A 14404-nucleotide genomic window follows, 5' to 3' on the forward strand; every position below is an offset into this window, starting at 1 on the left:
AATGGAGAGCAAAATCCGGCTGCTCCCCGAACCAGACGTTGGTCCAAGTCCCAAGCGGCAGGAAACGAAGGCTGCCTTGCACCGCAAATATACTAAGGCGGAATCCTGATGCCGCACTTTCAGCGGAGAGATGAGGGCTGCCTTGGCCATCGACTGGCGCAAATATACCAAGGCGAATGCTCATGCCGCACAAGTTTAAGTAGTGCTTCGCTCCCACACTTCTTCCGGCCTTCAGTCTCTCAGGGAGATGCTTGACTTCCTCTCAGCCCCAAGACACTGGCTGGCCCATGAGATGAGAGAGAGAGAGAGAGAAAGAGAGATAATCAGAATGAGACAGAGAGAGAAAGAGAAAGAGACAAAGAATGAAAGAGAGAATCAGAGAGAGAGAGAATCAGAATGAGACAGAGAGAGAAAGAGACAAAGAATGAAAGAGAGAGAAAGACAGAATGAAAGAGAGAGAATGAGAGAAAGAGACACACACACAGAGAGAATGAGAGACAGAGAAAGAGACAGAATGAAAGAGAGAATCAGAGAATCAGAGAGAATGAGAGAGACAAAATGAAAGAGAATCAGAATGAGAGAATCAGAATGAGAGAGAGAGAGAGTGGGGGAGAGAGAGAGAGAAAGGGGGAGAAAGAAAAAGAATGAGAGAGAAAGAGTGGGAGAGAGAAAGAGAAAGGGGAGAGAGAAAAAGAATGAGAGAGAAAGAGTGGGAGGGAATGAGAAAGGGGGGAGAGAAAGAAAGAGGGGGAGAGATTAAGGGAGAGAGAGAAAGAGAGAGTGGGGGAAGAGAGAGAATGAGAGAGAGTGGGGGAAAGAGAAAGGGGGGAGAAAGAGAAAGAAAGAGTGGGAGAGAGAGAAAGAGAGAATGAGAAAGGGGGGAGAGACAAAGAAAGAGGGGGAGAGAGAAAGGGGGAGAGAATGAGAGACAAAGAGTGGGAGAGAGAGAAAGAGAATGAGAAGGGGGAGAGAGAAAGAGAATGAGAGTGGGGGAGAGAGAAAGGGGGAGAGAGAAAGAATGAGAAAGAGGGGGGAGAGAGAAAGAGAAAGAGTGGGGGAGAGAGAGAGGGAGAGAAAGAGAATGAGAAAGAGGGGGAGAGAAAGAAAGAGGGAGAGAGAGAGAAAGTGAAAAGGAGAGAGAGAGAAAGAGTGGGGGGGGAGAGAGAGAGAGAGGAGGGAGAGTGCCTGAAGGACCCCATCCCGTCACTGGGAGTCCAGGTGGTTCAGCAAGCAGTGCACTGGATTCGTATTAGTGGTCCGCCAAATTTAAAATTATGAACTTGGTGGTCCCTGAGGTCCAAAAGGTTGGGAACCCCTGGCCTAAGACCATCGGAAAACACATATTTTCGATGGTTTTAGGAATTACTTTATCGTTGGGGGTCACCACAACATGAGGAACTGTATTAAAGGGTTGCGGCATTAGGAAGCTTGAGAACCACTGATTTAGTTCTTTGTTTAGTATTCATGGTTATCTCTCCAAAATTTTATACTTATAAGAAATATAAGTATAACAGCGAATCTTAGATAGCTAAAGAATATAACATGCAGTATCAACTATCTGTTCCATTTTATCCTAAAATATATGCTTTACATCTAGTAATAGCTTAGTAAAGAGAGCCTTATTCACATACAACAATATGCTAAATTGCTGAGAATTCTGGCTTTATTGATAGCGATCAACCTGTGCGTCAGTTCTATAGGATCATTTCTATTGAGCTTTTTGTCAGAATATTCATGACTGGGAAGACATGGTAACAAGGTCGGCCAATGAATAGGCATAGCAACTAAGTCAGCCAATGGGAGCTGATTGGTGAATTGAAACTGAAACTGGAAAAAGCCTGGGCGTGGCTCTGTGTTAAGCTCTGAGTGCTGTGCTAAAAACTAGTCTGTCTGCTGTACTCTGCTTGTATTTTGCTTGTAACTGCTATGTTGAAAAATAATCTAAATTGGTATTGCGATGTTGGTGATTCCAACATCGCAATACTTTGTTATATATCCTTTGTTGGCAATGACAGAGAGTAAACGTTTTCTGTAAATCTTCACAAGGTTGGCACACACTGTTGCTGGTATGTTGGCCCATTCCTCCATGCAGATCTCCTCTAGAACAGTGATGTTTTGGGGCTGTCGCTGGGCAACACGGACTTTCAACTCCCTCCAAAGTTTTTCTATGGGGTTGAGATCTGGAGACTGGCTAGGCCACTCCAGGACCTTGAAATGCTTCTTACGAAGCCACTCCTTCGTTGCCCGGGCAGTGTGTTTGGGATCATTGTCATGCTGAAAGACCCAGCCACGTTTCATCTTCAATGCCCTTGCTGACGGAAGGAGGTTTGCACTCAAAATCTCATGATACATGGCCTCATTCATTCTTTCCTGTACACGGATCAGTCGTCTTGGTCTCTTTGCAGAGAAACAGCCCCAAAGCATGATGTTGCCACCCCCATGCTTCACAGTAGGTATGGTGTTCTTTGGATGCAACTATCATTCTCTCTCCTCCAAACACGACGAGTTGTGTTTCTACCAAACAGTTCTACTTTGGTTTCATCTATTTTTTATTTTATTTTATATTGGATTTCTATACCGCCCTTCTCCCTGAGGACTCAGGGCGGTGTACAGCCAGATTAAAAAACATGCAGAACAAATATTAAAAGCAATTAAAAGATATATAAATTTGGCCCAATTAAAACTCATTTACCAATTAAAACGTTTAAAACATTTAAAAACAGTTAAAAATTTCATCTTAAGCCAGCCCGGCTTGTTTAAATAAATAGGTTTTAAGGGCACGACGGAAGGCACTGAGGTCCTGGATTCTCCTTATCTCTGGGGGGAGCTGATTCCAGAGGGTAGGTGCCCCCACAGAGAAGGCTCTCCCCCTGGGGGTCACCAGCCTACATTGTCTGGCTGATGGCACCCCGAGGAGGCCCTCTCTGTGGGAGCGCACGGGTCGATGGGAGGTCGTTGGTAGCAGCAGGCGGTCTCGAAGATAGCTAGGCCCTATGCCATGGAGCGCTTTAAAGGTGATAACCAGCACCTTGAAGCGCACCCGGAAGACAACTGGGAGCCAGTGCAGCTCGCGCAGGAGCGGTGTTACATGGGAGCGCCATGCTGCTCCCGTCACTACCCGCGCTGCTGCGTTTTGGACCAGCTGGAGCCTCCGGGTGCTCCTCAAGGGGAGCCCCATGTAGAGAGCGTTGCAGTAGTCAAGGCGAGAGGTGACGAGGGCGTGAGTGACTGTGCACAGGGAATCCCGATCAAGAAAGGGCCGCAACTGGCGAATCAGGTGAACCTGACAAAAGGTCCCCCTGGTTACAGCCGTCAGATGTTCCTCCAAGGACAGCTGCGCATCCAGGAGGACTCCCAGATTGCGAGCCCTCTCTGTGGGGGCCAATGACTCGCCCCCAATAGTCAGTGATGGAGTCAACTGACTATATCGGGATGCCGGGAGCCACAGCCACTCAGTCTTGGAAGGGTTGAGCTTGAGCCTGTTCCTCCCCATCCAGACCCGTACAGCCTCCAGGCACTGGGACATCACTTCAAGGGCATCGTTGGGGTGGCCTGGGGTGGAGATGTACAGCTGGGTGTCATCAGCGTACTGGTGGTATCTCACCCCAAAGCCACGGATGATCTCACCCAGCGGCTTCACATAAATGTTGAACAGAAGGGGCGAGAGGACCGATCCCTGCGGCACTCCACAAATGAGAGGCCTCGAGGTCGACCTCTGCCCCCCTGCCAACACAAACTGCGACCGGTCGGAGAGAAAGGAGGAGAACCACCGCAACACGGTGCCTCCCACCCCCAACTCTTCCAGCCGGTGCAGCATGATACCATGGTCGATGGTATCAAAAGCCGCTGAGAGGTCTAACAGGACCAGAACAGAGGAACAACCCCTGTCCCGAGCCCTCCAGAGATCATCAACCAACGCGACCAATGCCGTTTCCGTGCTGTGCCCAGACCTGAAACCCGACTGGAACGGATCTAGATAAGATGTTTCCTCCAGGAATTGCGGAAACTGTCGTGCGACCACACTCTCAACAACCTTCACCATAAAGCGAAGGTTGGAGACAGGACGATAGTTGGCCAATATTGCCGGATCCAGGGACGGCTTCTTGAGGAGAGGCCTCACCACCGCCTCTTTCAAGGCGGTGGGGAAGTAACCCTCACTCAACGAAGCGTTGATAACACCCTGGAGCCAGCCTCATGTAACCTCCCGGGAAGCCAGTACCAACCAGGAGGGACACGGGTCCAGTAAACATGTGGCCGCACTAAGTCTCCCCAAAATCCTGTCCACATCATCAGGAGTCACAGCATCAAACTCCTCCCAGATAACATTCTCAAGACTATTCCTCGTCACCCTGCCCTGATCTACCCAGTCAGAGTCTAAATCCCCCCGGATCTGAGCGATTTTGTCATACAGGTATTGTCCGAAATCCTCCGCCCTGCCTTCCAAGGGATCCTCCCGCACTCCCGGATGGAGCAAGGAGCGGGTAACCCTGAACAGGGCGGCCGGACGATTCCCTGATGACGCAATAGAGGCGGAAAAGTAATTAAACTTTGCCGTCTTTATCGCCACTAGGTAGGCCTTAATATGCGACCTTACCCGTGTTCGATCAGATTCAGCGAGACTGGCCCTCCAACCGCTCTCCAGGCGTCTTTTCCGGCGCTTCATTTCCCTCAGCTCCTCAGCTCCTCAGTAAACCAAGGATCATGTCATTTGACCATATGACATTCTCCCAATCCTCTTCTGGATCATCCAAATGCTCTCTAGCAAACTTCAGACGGGCCCGGACATGTACTGCCTTAAGCAGGGGGACACGTCTGGCATTGCAGGATCTGAATCCCTGGCGGCGTAGTGTGTTACTGATGGTAGCCTTTGTTACGTTGGTCCCAGCTCTCTGCAGATCATTCACTAGGTTCCCCCCGTGTGGTTCTGGGATTTTTGCTCACCGTTCTTATGATCATTTTGACCCCACGGGGTGAGATCTTGCATGGAGCCCCAGATCGAGGGAGATTATCAGTGGTCTTGTATGTCTTCCATTTTCTAATTATTGCCCCCACAGTTGATTTCTTCACACCAAGCTGCTTGCCTATTGCAGATTCAGTCTTCCCAGCCTGGTGCAGGTCTACAATTTTGTTTCTGGTGTCCTTCGACAGCTCTTTGCTCTTCACCATAGTGGAGTTTGGAGTATGACTGTTTGAAGTTGTGGACAGGTGTCTTTTATACTGATAACAAGTTCAAACAGGTGCCATTAATACAGGTAATGAGTGGAGGACAGAGGAGCCTCTTGAAGAAGAAGTTACAGGTCTGTGAGAGCCAGAAATCTTGCTTGTTTGTAGGTGACCAAATACTTATTTTCCACCATAATTTGCAAATAAATTATTTCCAAATCAGACAATGTGATTGTCTGGATTTGTTTTCTCATTTTGTCTCTCATAGTTGAGGTCTACCTATGATGACAATTACAGGCCCCTCTCATCTTTTTAAGTGGGAAAACTTGCACAATTGGTGGCTGACTAAATACTTTTTTGCCTCACTGTATGTATGTAAAGAAGTTAATGAATCCTGCTGAATCAGTTTACCTGTGTGTGCTTTCTGGATTTAATTTCTGCAACAAACTCTTGACACTTTTTATTCTGGGAGAAATAGCTAAACCAACCAGAAAGACTTACGTTGTGGTTTATTCAGCATTTCCTCCAAATGGTTGTTCTTTTGACAAGCCAGAAATTTAAGCAACAGTTGTTCTTAGCGTTTGGTTCCTTGCTACTTTAGAACAAGTTAGAAAACCTAATTCAATCGTGTACTGAACAAGTCTGATGGAAGCTTTCTGGTTTTATTAAGTTTGGCATGCTGACAGAAGGGATGGTTAGACAATAAAACGACTGAATTGTTTTATAAGCTAAAATTCATAGCTCAAGTGGTTATGGACAAACTGACTGCCCGAAAATAAAATATAAATAGCGAAAAAAACCTTGTAATTTTGGGATGTAATCTCTCTCCTTCCCTCTCCCTCTCTCTCTCTTTCTCTCCATTATCTATTGTAACATTAAGATTCTGTTTACTATTTCAAGTAGCTTAGTGCACTTCACTCAATCATTTTTTTTTTCTGAAGAGATAGTTATTGCACTGCTGCAAACTTTTTGTGTCTATCTTAAAAATGTCAACATTTTATTTTATGGTTATTTTCACCTTAATTGCATAATGAGAATTCATGTCCCCCCTGCAGTATGGAAATAATATGCTTCTCTCCTCACACAAGAGTTTATCAGGATTGTGGCAATAACTACATTCTCCCAGTAGGCTGCGGAGTGGGTCAGGAGTGGGATGATACAGTCAGTCTGACCAATTACTGAGTCGAATTGCTTTGGCCACGCCTCCTCAGGCCTCCATTGCTTCCAGTTTATTCGACTCAGTAGTTCTGACCAGACATAAATACTCTGAGTCCCACTCCTGACTATTTAGGTGGAAAAAATCTCTTCAGCTTTAAAATTGTACTGAGTGTGCTGGCCAGCCCAGTCTGCCTGGGAACGCCGCCGCTGCACCGCCGCTGACTGATAGAACCCATTGATTAGGAACAGCATTTATGTTGTGCTTGAAAGTCAAAGATAATATTGTTAGGAACTTTCTATTTCATAGCCTTTTGTTTTACAGGTAGTCCTTGATGTAAGACCATCATTAAGCCCACAATTTTGGTCATAAGTCACGAAGGTCATAAAGCAGGTCACCATATAGCTGCACATGATTTTATAACCTTTTTTGAAGTGGTTAAGAGAACATGGCAGTCGTTAAGTCAACCAATTGTAGATGCAGGCCATTTGCCAAGTGCCCAAAATGCGTTCACGTGACTGGGAGGAGGGCACATGTCACAGGTCATAAGTCCCAGTTTTTGGGTTTGTCATAACTTTGAACAGTTGCTAATGGACTGATTGTAGGTCAAGGACTACCTGTATACTGACCAAGGAATGGAACTTAAATGGCTAGATATAGCATTTAATAATCAAGTGGATAATCTTAGTGGCTAAAATCACCTTTATATTCTTTTAGAAGTTTAAAAGGCATAGGATAGATGTAAATGAGTGAGGGATTTTGTGTGTGTGTGTGTGTGTGTATCAATGTTCACTACGATAAGCTTTTCTGTGATTCTTACTTTAAATTGGTAGAAACGCAACAAATTTCAGCATGGTCAGACAGTGTAGTGGGAGTCAAAAATAAAAAGTTCAGAAGTTTCACATAGCCTTTTGGCCACTGTTTAGAAACTTGTAGATTTTAATATTCTAGCTTTCTACATTGTAAAATATAAATACCTTTTAACATTTTGTTGACTTGCTATGTTTTAAATATAGTTGCAATTTTTCTGAATACAACTTCTTACTGACTTTTCCTAGGAAAGAATACCCCGATAATATTCCAAAGGTGGATAACAATTGCAATAAATGGTCTCAGCTTCAGGAGATGAGTATGTGTTTTTAATTTTTTTAAAAATATATATATTTAAATGATTTAATTGTATATTTTATATAATAAGAAATAAATACATGTTTGGCCTTTTCAATAAAAACAGTTACAAAAGAAGGAAAAAAATTCTTGTTCTGCTTGTTCTTTAAAAACTACTTTTATATTGATTTCCCCCCTTTTCCTTTGTTTTATTACTTTTTGGTAAGAACAAACCTTTCACGTTTTAGTTGAGGGGATTAATAGGGTTGTAAATTGTATTTTTAATTGGTGGTATAGAAATTTCAATTTATAACAATGTGTTTTGAAGTGGGAAAACAAATCTCTTTTCAACTATCCAGTAGCAGGAATTATATTTATGTTGCTTTGTTGATCTCAAGTCTCTTGACTACTTTACCATTGTGCTGTTACACTTATATTTTTTTTTCTTAAAGAACTTGTCACTCTCAGATTTTGACTTACTTACTGTAGTTATTTAATATATTGAAGTCAATATATTTAGTCTGTAGGTTATGGTCTATATTTAGAAAAAAGTAGGTCTTTGTGTTGGGAAATCAATTTTCATTTGAAATTTCAGCTACACGCTGTTTAGAGTGAGAAGCAGTTGTTTTGATTGAATAGCTTCGTAGCCTTTTTTCCCCTTGAATTATGATAGGGCACAGGTACCTGGACAGAAGCAATTAATAACTATTTTTTCTTCATCCTGATGAAAAGCAAAAGAGTAAACTAGAGTTGCTGTTCTTCAAGTGAAGATATTTATTTGATGGTGATTAGTAATGATCTCCCTCTTTTTTATTTTTTATTTTTTTTAGAAAGAGTGATGGAGAACAGAGATGAGTCTGGTTCAGAATCAGAGTCAGGAATTACAAGGAGGGTACAACAGAAACGGCAATGCAGTTTATATCAGGCTGGTTTGCTTCCATCTCCTGCCACCAAAACTAATGCAACCCACATAGAGGTGGGTTATATATTTATTTTTCCTTACTTGCTGTTAAAGTCAGGAAATGACATTATTAAAAGGGTAAAACCACAGTTCAAAACTTTGGTTATAAAGTCTTTTATAATTGTTGCAGTTTGGCTGCATATTCCTTTGCTAATACTGTTGTTGTAACAGTTTGCTTTTTAAAATCTAAAAATATTTTCTTTTACACAGACTCCATTAGAAAATAAACTAGATATTTCAGTATTAATCTTCAAGTTATAAAGTAGTGGACTTGCTGAATTATAGTTCTTTCACTGCATAAACAGGTGGTAAATATTTTAAAACATTGTCTTTCAACAAATCTGTGATTAAATATTTGAAGTGATGTTTGAAGTGATGTTCAGTGGATATTCTTAAGAGATAAGGTAAGTAGCAAGAAGGTTTTTGAAATGAGATAAGTAAAAGACATAAAAGCAGTAACGCTAAAAGTAAAGTGTTAAAATGGAAAGGCTTGGAGGGATAATGACAGGGACAAAAACCTGACAAAAAGCAAAAGAACAGCTGAATTAGCTGGTAATTTAAATTAGATAGTAACTTATGACAGGAACTTAATTCTATTTTTTAAAAAACAAATTTAGATCTATGAATCTATATACAAGTTGTATTCAACAACTGTTGCATTTATTTATAATAGGATTTTAAAATATGCACAAACATATCTTTTTTTAACCCTAGGGCTTGGATAGTTACTCCAGAATTTGCCCATGCATTGGAAAAACAAATGAAAGTGAGACTGAATGCCAGCTTTCTGGAGTTTTTAGAGGCTTGCAAAGACAATCCACCCAAACCATGCCTTTACATGATAATTTGGCACGAGAATCAATACATGACAGTTCAACAGAGCAACATTCTTTAAGCACAGGATTAAATGCAAAAAAGTTTTATGGATCATCTCCTGGTACAGTTTCTACGGATCACATGGTGAGGCGCAGTATAGGCCCTGCTATGTTACGGCCAAATGGAAAAGTGGGTTCTAAACTGACTGGACATTTACGGCAGAAAACTACAACAGCATCTGAGCTAAATGATCCAAGTATGTCTTTTTTTAAAAAAAATTAAAGTTAGGTAAAAATTAAAATTATAACCTACACTATTTTGAAGAGGAAATATATCACTGGAGTTACTTTATGGTCTTGGAGTATGTTCTGAAGGTCTCTGAGTTCTAAGTTCTAAAATAGAGAAAGCAGGTTATAAACGTGAATAGTTATGTTTGCTTTAACCTATACTAGAGCAAAGCAGAATATGTAGTCTTTTAAAGTTATATAGAATACAAATTGCAGTTATATCTTAGATTCCTACATATGAACAGTACGTCCTGTCTGTTGTAGCTTTTAGCTCTGCTTTTGAGATAAGCCGATGCTGGTTAGGTGCTAGGACACAGCTAGAATTTTATCTTGTTCTAAATAGACACTTCTCCCCTATCTTAAACTTCTTATTTAGAATTTGATAGTAAACTTTGTCGTGATAATTTTAAAAGTTCATATTTTAGTTATAAAATATAAATGTCAGGCAAATGCTTTTGTTTTCAGTTGTGCTCTCCAGTGATGATGAAGAAGATCAGATTGGTGTCACTAACAGAATGGAGAGCATATCGCCACGCCCAGCAGATTCAGCCTGTTCTTCTCCTGCACCTTCCACAGGAAAAGTGGAAGCAGCCCTGAAGGAAAATACTTGTGAACTAGAACAAAGGCTAACTGGCATTACAGCAGAAACGGAATCTACAGTAGCATTACCAAGAAAAGCAAGAATGAAAGATCAGGTAGCTCCTCCATATGCAGGGTGAAATGAATATGTAAGCTTATCAGGGATTTCTCTGTGTAAGTGAAACTTAGGATAGTGACTGCATACATATACATCATGTTATCTTAATGGGAAAATAGTCTTGTCCATCAGTGGTTCTGAATATAGGAAGAAAGTGCTTGCTTCTTTATAAATGAAATTCAAGAGTCAAGTGTACATTTATTCTTCTAATCTATAACTAAGTATCTTTCAATAGGATTACTGCATAGCTATCTTTTTTGATATCTATTAGATATTTACCGGATATGCATATTGGCTCCCTAAAACACAAAGTGAAGAATTGCACAGTTAATAACTACTAGACTTTGTGAAAAATATCAGGTTTCCCAAACAGTATGTCAAAGTATTTTTGAAATTTGAAAGATATTAAAAAAACCACTATTAAATGCAATATTGAAGATCAAGTGTAGGCACCACTGTAAATACAAAGAAATGAAATCTCATTGGATATGAACGAGTCTATTGATGTAATTAAAGCTGTTAGCTGGATTGGGACATTAGTTAAAACTTGCCTCAGTAGAATGAGAACCATTTTTCTGTACTGCTTTCCATGTTAAATTTGATTGTTGAAATCACAGGAACTGTGTAAGAAGAATGAAATCAAAGACCGACAACCACATCGTTTTCAAAGATGGAACACTTAAATTGGCCAAAGAGGATATTATCTCTATGTGGCCCATCACTTCCATGTTGCTTCTATTCCTGTAGAATTAAAAACATGGAAAACAGCCCAAGGGAGTGGTTGTAACAGTTTTGCTGATAAGTTCTTTCAGAAGATAAATTGATTCCACAAGGAAAACAATCCTTAAATTAAAATACATTGAAAATTGTCCCAATTAATAGCTCTTCACTGTAAGGATTTCATGGTGGGGATTTTTGTTTTTTAGTTTGAGCATCACTGCAAGAATTGGATAAACAAAGACAAAAATGCACCATGAACAGGCTCCTTGAGTGCTGTCAAGGGGGACAACTTTCACGGTATGTTAATCTAAAGACTTAACAGTCACGGCAGCAGCTCTCTGTAGGGGTATTCTAAGTTATGAACTTGTTTAAAAACATGCAAATATGCTTTACAGCAATCCACTAGATAAAATGAATCAAAATAATATATTTATACAGTCCACACAGTGTTAGACACAAATGCCATAATCTCTCATCTACTGTATATGAATAATTTAGTGGCCAACACTGTAGAGTTGATACAAAATGAGATGAAAATAGAATCTGGTAATTTCAAATACAGTGTTGTTGTCCAGTTTCTCTATCATGGAATTAAGATCCAAATTAAACAGAGTAGGTCCTAAATAAGCATCAATATTGCTACATTGGCCTTCTATTTCCACTTTATAAGCCTTGAACTTGGCTTTTTTGAAAGGTGTACATGGGAGGGGAGGGAGATATGTGATTCAACCAAAATAAGACTCTTGTTAAAATCAATGGGACAATTTCAGCATCTCTGTTGTTTTTAACTTTGTGTTCAGTGCTGCTAAAATATACTGTACTGCTTCTAATGTTGCACTTTTAGAACTCTTTTGGCACTGGTTTTATGTTTTGTCAGCTCATATATTTTATATCTTCAGTTCTGATAGATGTACATGTGTAGGATATTTTTTATGACAGTATTTCTTATTCTTCTCACTCTAATATATCTTATATGTAAGGTCTGCATGTGCCACTTTTTATGAAACTCTTACCTGTGTCAGTTCAAATGGAATGTATGAGTTCTTCATTTTGAACACAGAGACTCTTTTGTGAATGATGGCTTATACGTAACAATGCTTCCTGACTATTAATGCTTAGGGTGATACAGTGGGGAGATACCATCTTTCCCTTAAGAAAAGAAATAAGGCACAAGAGTCCACAATGGAACTGTACCCAAAACAAACAATGCCTTAAGGACACCGTACATTCCTGCACATTGACTCATCAGTGCACCCAAGTACTTATGAGATTTTAGCATTCATGTAAGAATTTTGTGGGAGTTTGGCTTCTTTTTATGCTTTAGAATCTTAAAAGATTTTCTAAAGCCTCATAAGATTTGGGTCATTGTTTTATTTTTAAAAATGTATTAGGTCTAAATTAATAGGTGTGAGTAAGTTGTAATACTCCAGTACTAAGTACTAAAGTATTAAGGAGAGTTGATGTCTACAGATAGCATGTTGACAGACCTAGTTTTAAAACCCTAACACATGCTGGCTGGGGATTCTGGGAGTTGAAGTTCACAATTCTTAAAGCTGCCAAGGTTGAGAAACACTGTCCTAGCAATAGCAATAGCACTTAGACTTATATACCACTTTATAGTGCTTTACAGCCCTGTCTAAGCGGTTTACAGAGTCAGCATATTGCCCCCAACAATTTTGGTTCTCATTTTACCGACTTCGGAAGGATGGAAGGCTGAGTCAACCTTGAGCCTGGTGAGATTCAAACTGCCAAATTGCAGTCAGCTGGCAATCAGCAGAAGTAGCCTGCAGTACTGCACTCTAAACACTGCGCCACTGTGGCTCATAAACACAGACACAGCCTAGAATGAAGTTACTGAACTATTGCATCTCTAATTATAGGCCTATTATATCATTCTAGTCATTAAGAGAAATTATATTGGTGACATCATCTTCTGGAGATGTCACATGATGTTCTAAGAAAGGGATTTTCAGTCTTTTATCTTCTGGAGCAATCTTCTTTCTACCCAAATGAAGGCCTATTGGTGCTATGTTTTGACATCTGTTGAAGGATACATTTATTGCTTCGCGCTCTTTGTAATAAAAAGATATTGCATGAACATCAGAAACACATTACAAAAAAAGGTTTATATGACTTTATCTTTATACCTTTATACCTTTCTTATGACTTTAGAATTATCCTGTTTTGTCTTGCAATTATTGATGTGGAGAATACCTTTAAATAAATTATGTGTATGATATGGGAGGAGTTAATCCAAATTCAGAAGAGTTGCATACAGATCCCATTCAGAATTTGTATACAAAGTGTGCCACTGACATACTTTTAATATTTACATTATTTGCACAAATATTCTGAAAGTTAAAAAAAAGTTTCACTTGCAAATATTTTGGCCAATTTTCAGTAATTCTGAAGCATAGCCCATATGTTTTAAATGCATGTTATAATTATCATTATTTTTCATAAATTAAAATGGTGATGTTAATTATTTTACAGTTTGGCAACATTGTATCCAATGCTCCTGTAAAGCGTCGAAAAGTTTTCTCCCAAGAAACTGTGACTGATGTCATAATACCTTCAAACTATCAGAACTCTTATGAAAGTGTCATATTGAACTGTCGGAGTATAAGAATAGGAACTCTACGAAAAATGGTGGTGGATCCTGTAATTGTAAGTAAAGTAACAGATTTGCGGTTTGTCAATTATGTTTTATAATGATGGAGAATCTAAAGATGTAGTTAAAAAATAATTGAAATTAGCATGGATCTTTGAGAATGGTAAGGAGTAGGCAGATGTGATAGAATTATACTTTTTAGAGTTATGCACAGAATAGAAAATGTTTCTATTTGTTTTGCACATAGAGCAAACAGGTTGTCTCTCATACATTCTGTCACTATTCTGGGCCAGTCAGTTTTCTAACTGAATAAGATCCATTATTGTTTTCCTGTTCTGGATTCTGTTAGTTCAGAATATGGAGCAGATCCTAAAATTCTAGAGGTAGCAAATATTGGGTTTTTGGACCTACAGAGAGATTAGGTGGCGAAAAACGGTCATAAGTCATTTTTTCATTTTTGCCATTGTAACTTTGAACAATCACTAAATGCCTAGTTGTAAGTCGAGGATATAACTAACTGTATTCTTGAGAGTTAGGAGTTAAATGTGTTAATATATTATTAAACTGTTCCAAAAATAACAAATCCTTCAGTCTGTGAAGAAGTTTGGATATATGAATTTGGATTGTTATCAAAAAAATGTGATTATGTACTCATGGAAGAATGCGTATGTCCCAAATTATGGAAAAAAAATGATTAACAAAATTTGGCAAGTCTCTGTTTTTGCACTGAAAGCAGATGTAGGACAGTACATTTCTTTATGGTCTTGGTTTAATTCATTGTGAATAATTTCAAATCATGGGTTGTTAATGAGAATTTATACCTGTAGTAATATAAATTTTCTTTTTCAGTTTTGTTTAGACTATATTGAGATACGTTTGGAAGGTT

General features: G+C 39.7%; 1 protein-coding gene across 2 annotated transcripts in view; it reads left to right on the top strand.

The window, feature by feature from the left end:
• Positions 1-14404, top strand: part of SENP6 (SUMO specific peptidase 6) — a 70326-nt gene that overhangs the window by 28826 nt on the left and 27096 nt on the right. For both annotated transcript variants that reach the window (XM_034431874.3, XM_034431875.3), the window contains 6 exons: positions 7378-7448; positions 8257-8402; positions 9102-9459; positions 9956-10185; positions 13401-13574; positions 14368-14401. In XM_034431874.3, coding sequence (XP_034287765.2) covers positions 7378-7448; positions 8257-8402; positions 9102-9459; positions 9956-10185; positions 13401-13574; positions 14368-14401 — 1013 coding nt within the window. The remainder of the gene's footprint in view (positions 1-7377; positions 7449-8256; positions 8403-9101; positions 9460-9955; positions 10186-13400; positions 13575-14367; positions 14402-14404) is intronic.

This window comes from Pantherophis guttatus, chromosome 1 (assembly GCF_059756535.1).
Source record: "Pantherophis guttatus breed Tessera chromosome 1, ASM5975653v1, whole genome shotgun sequence".
Lineage (NCBI taxonomy): Eukaryota > Metazoa > Chordata > Lepidosauria > Squamata > Colubridae > Pantherophis > Pantherophis guttatus.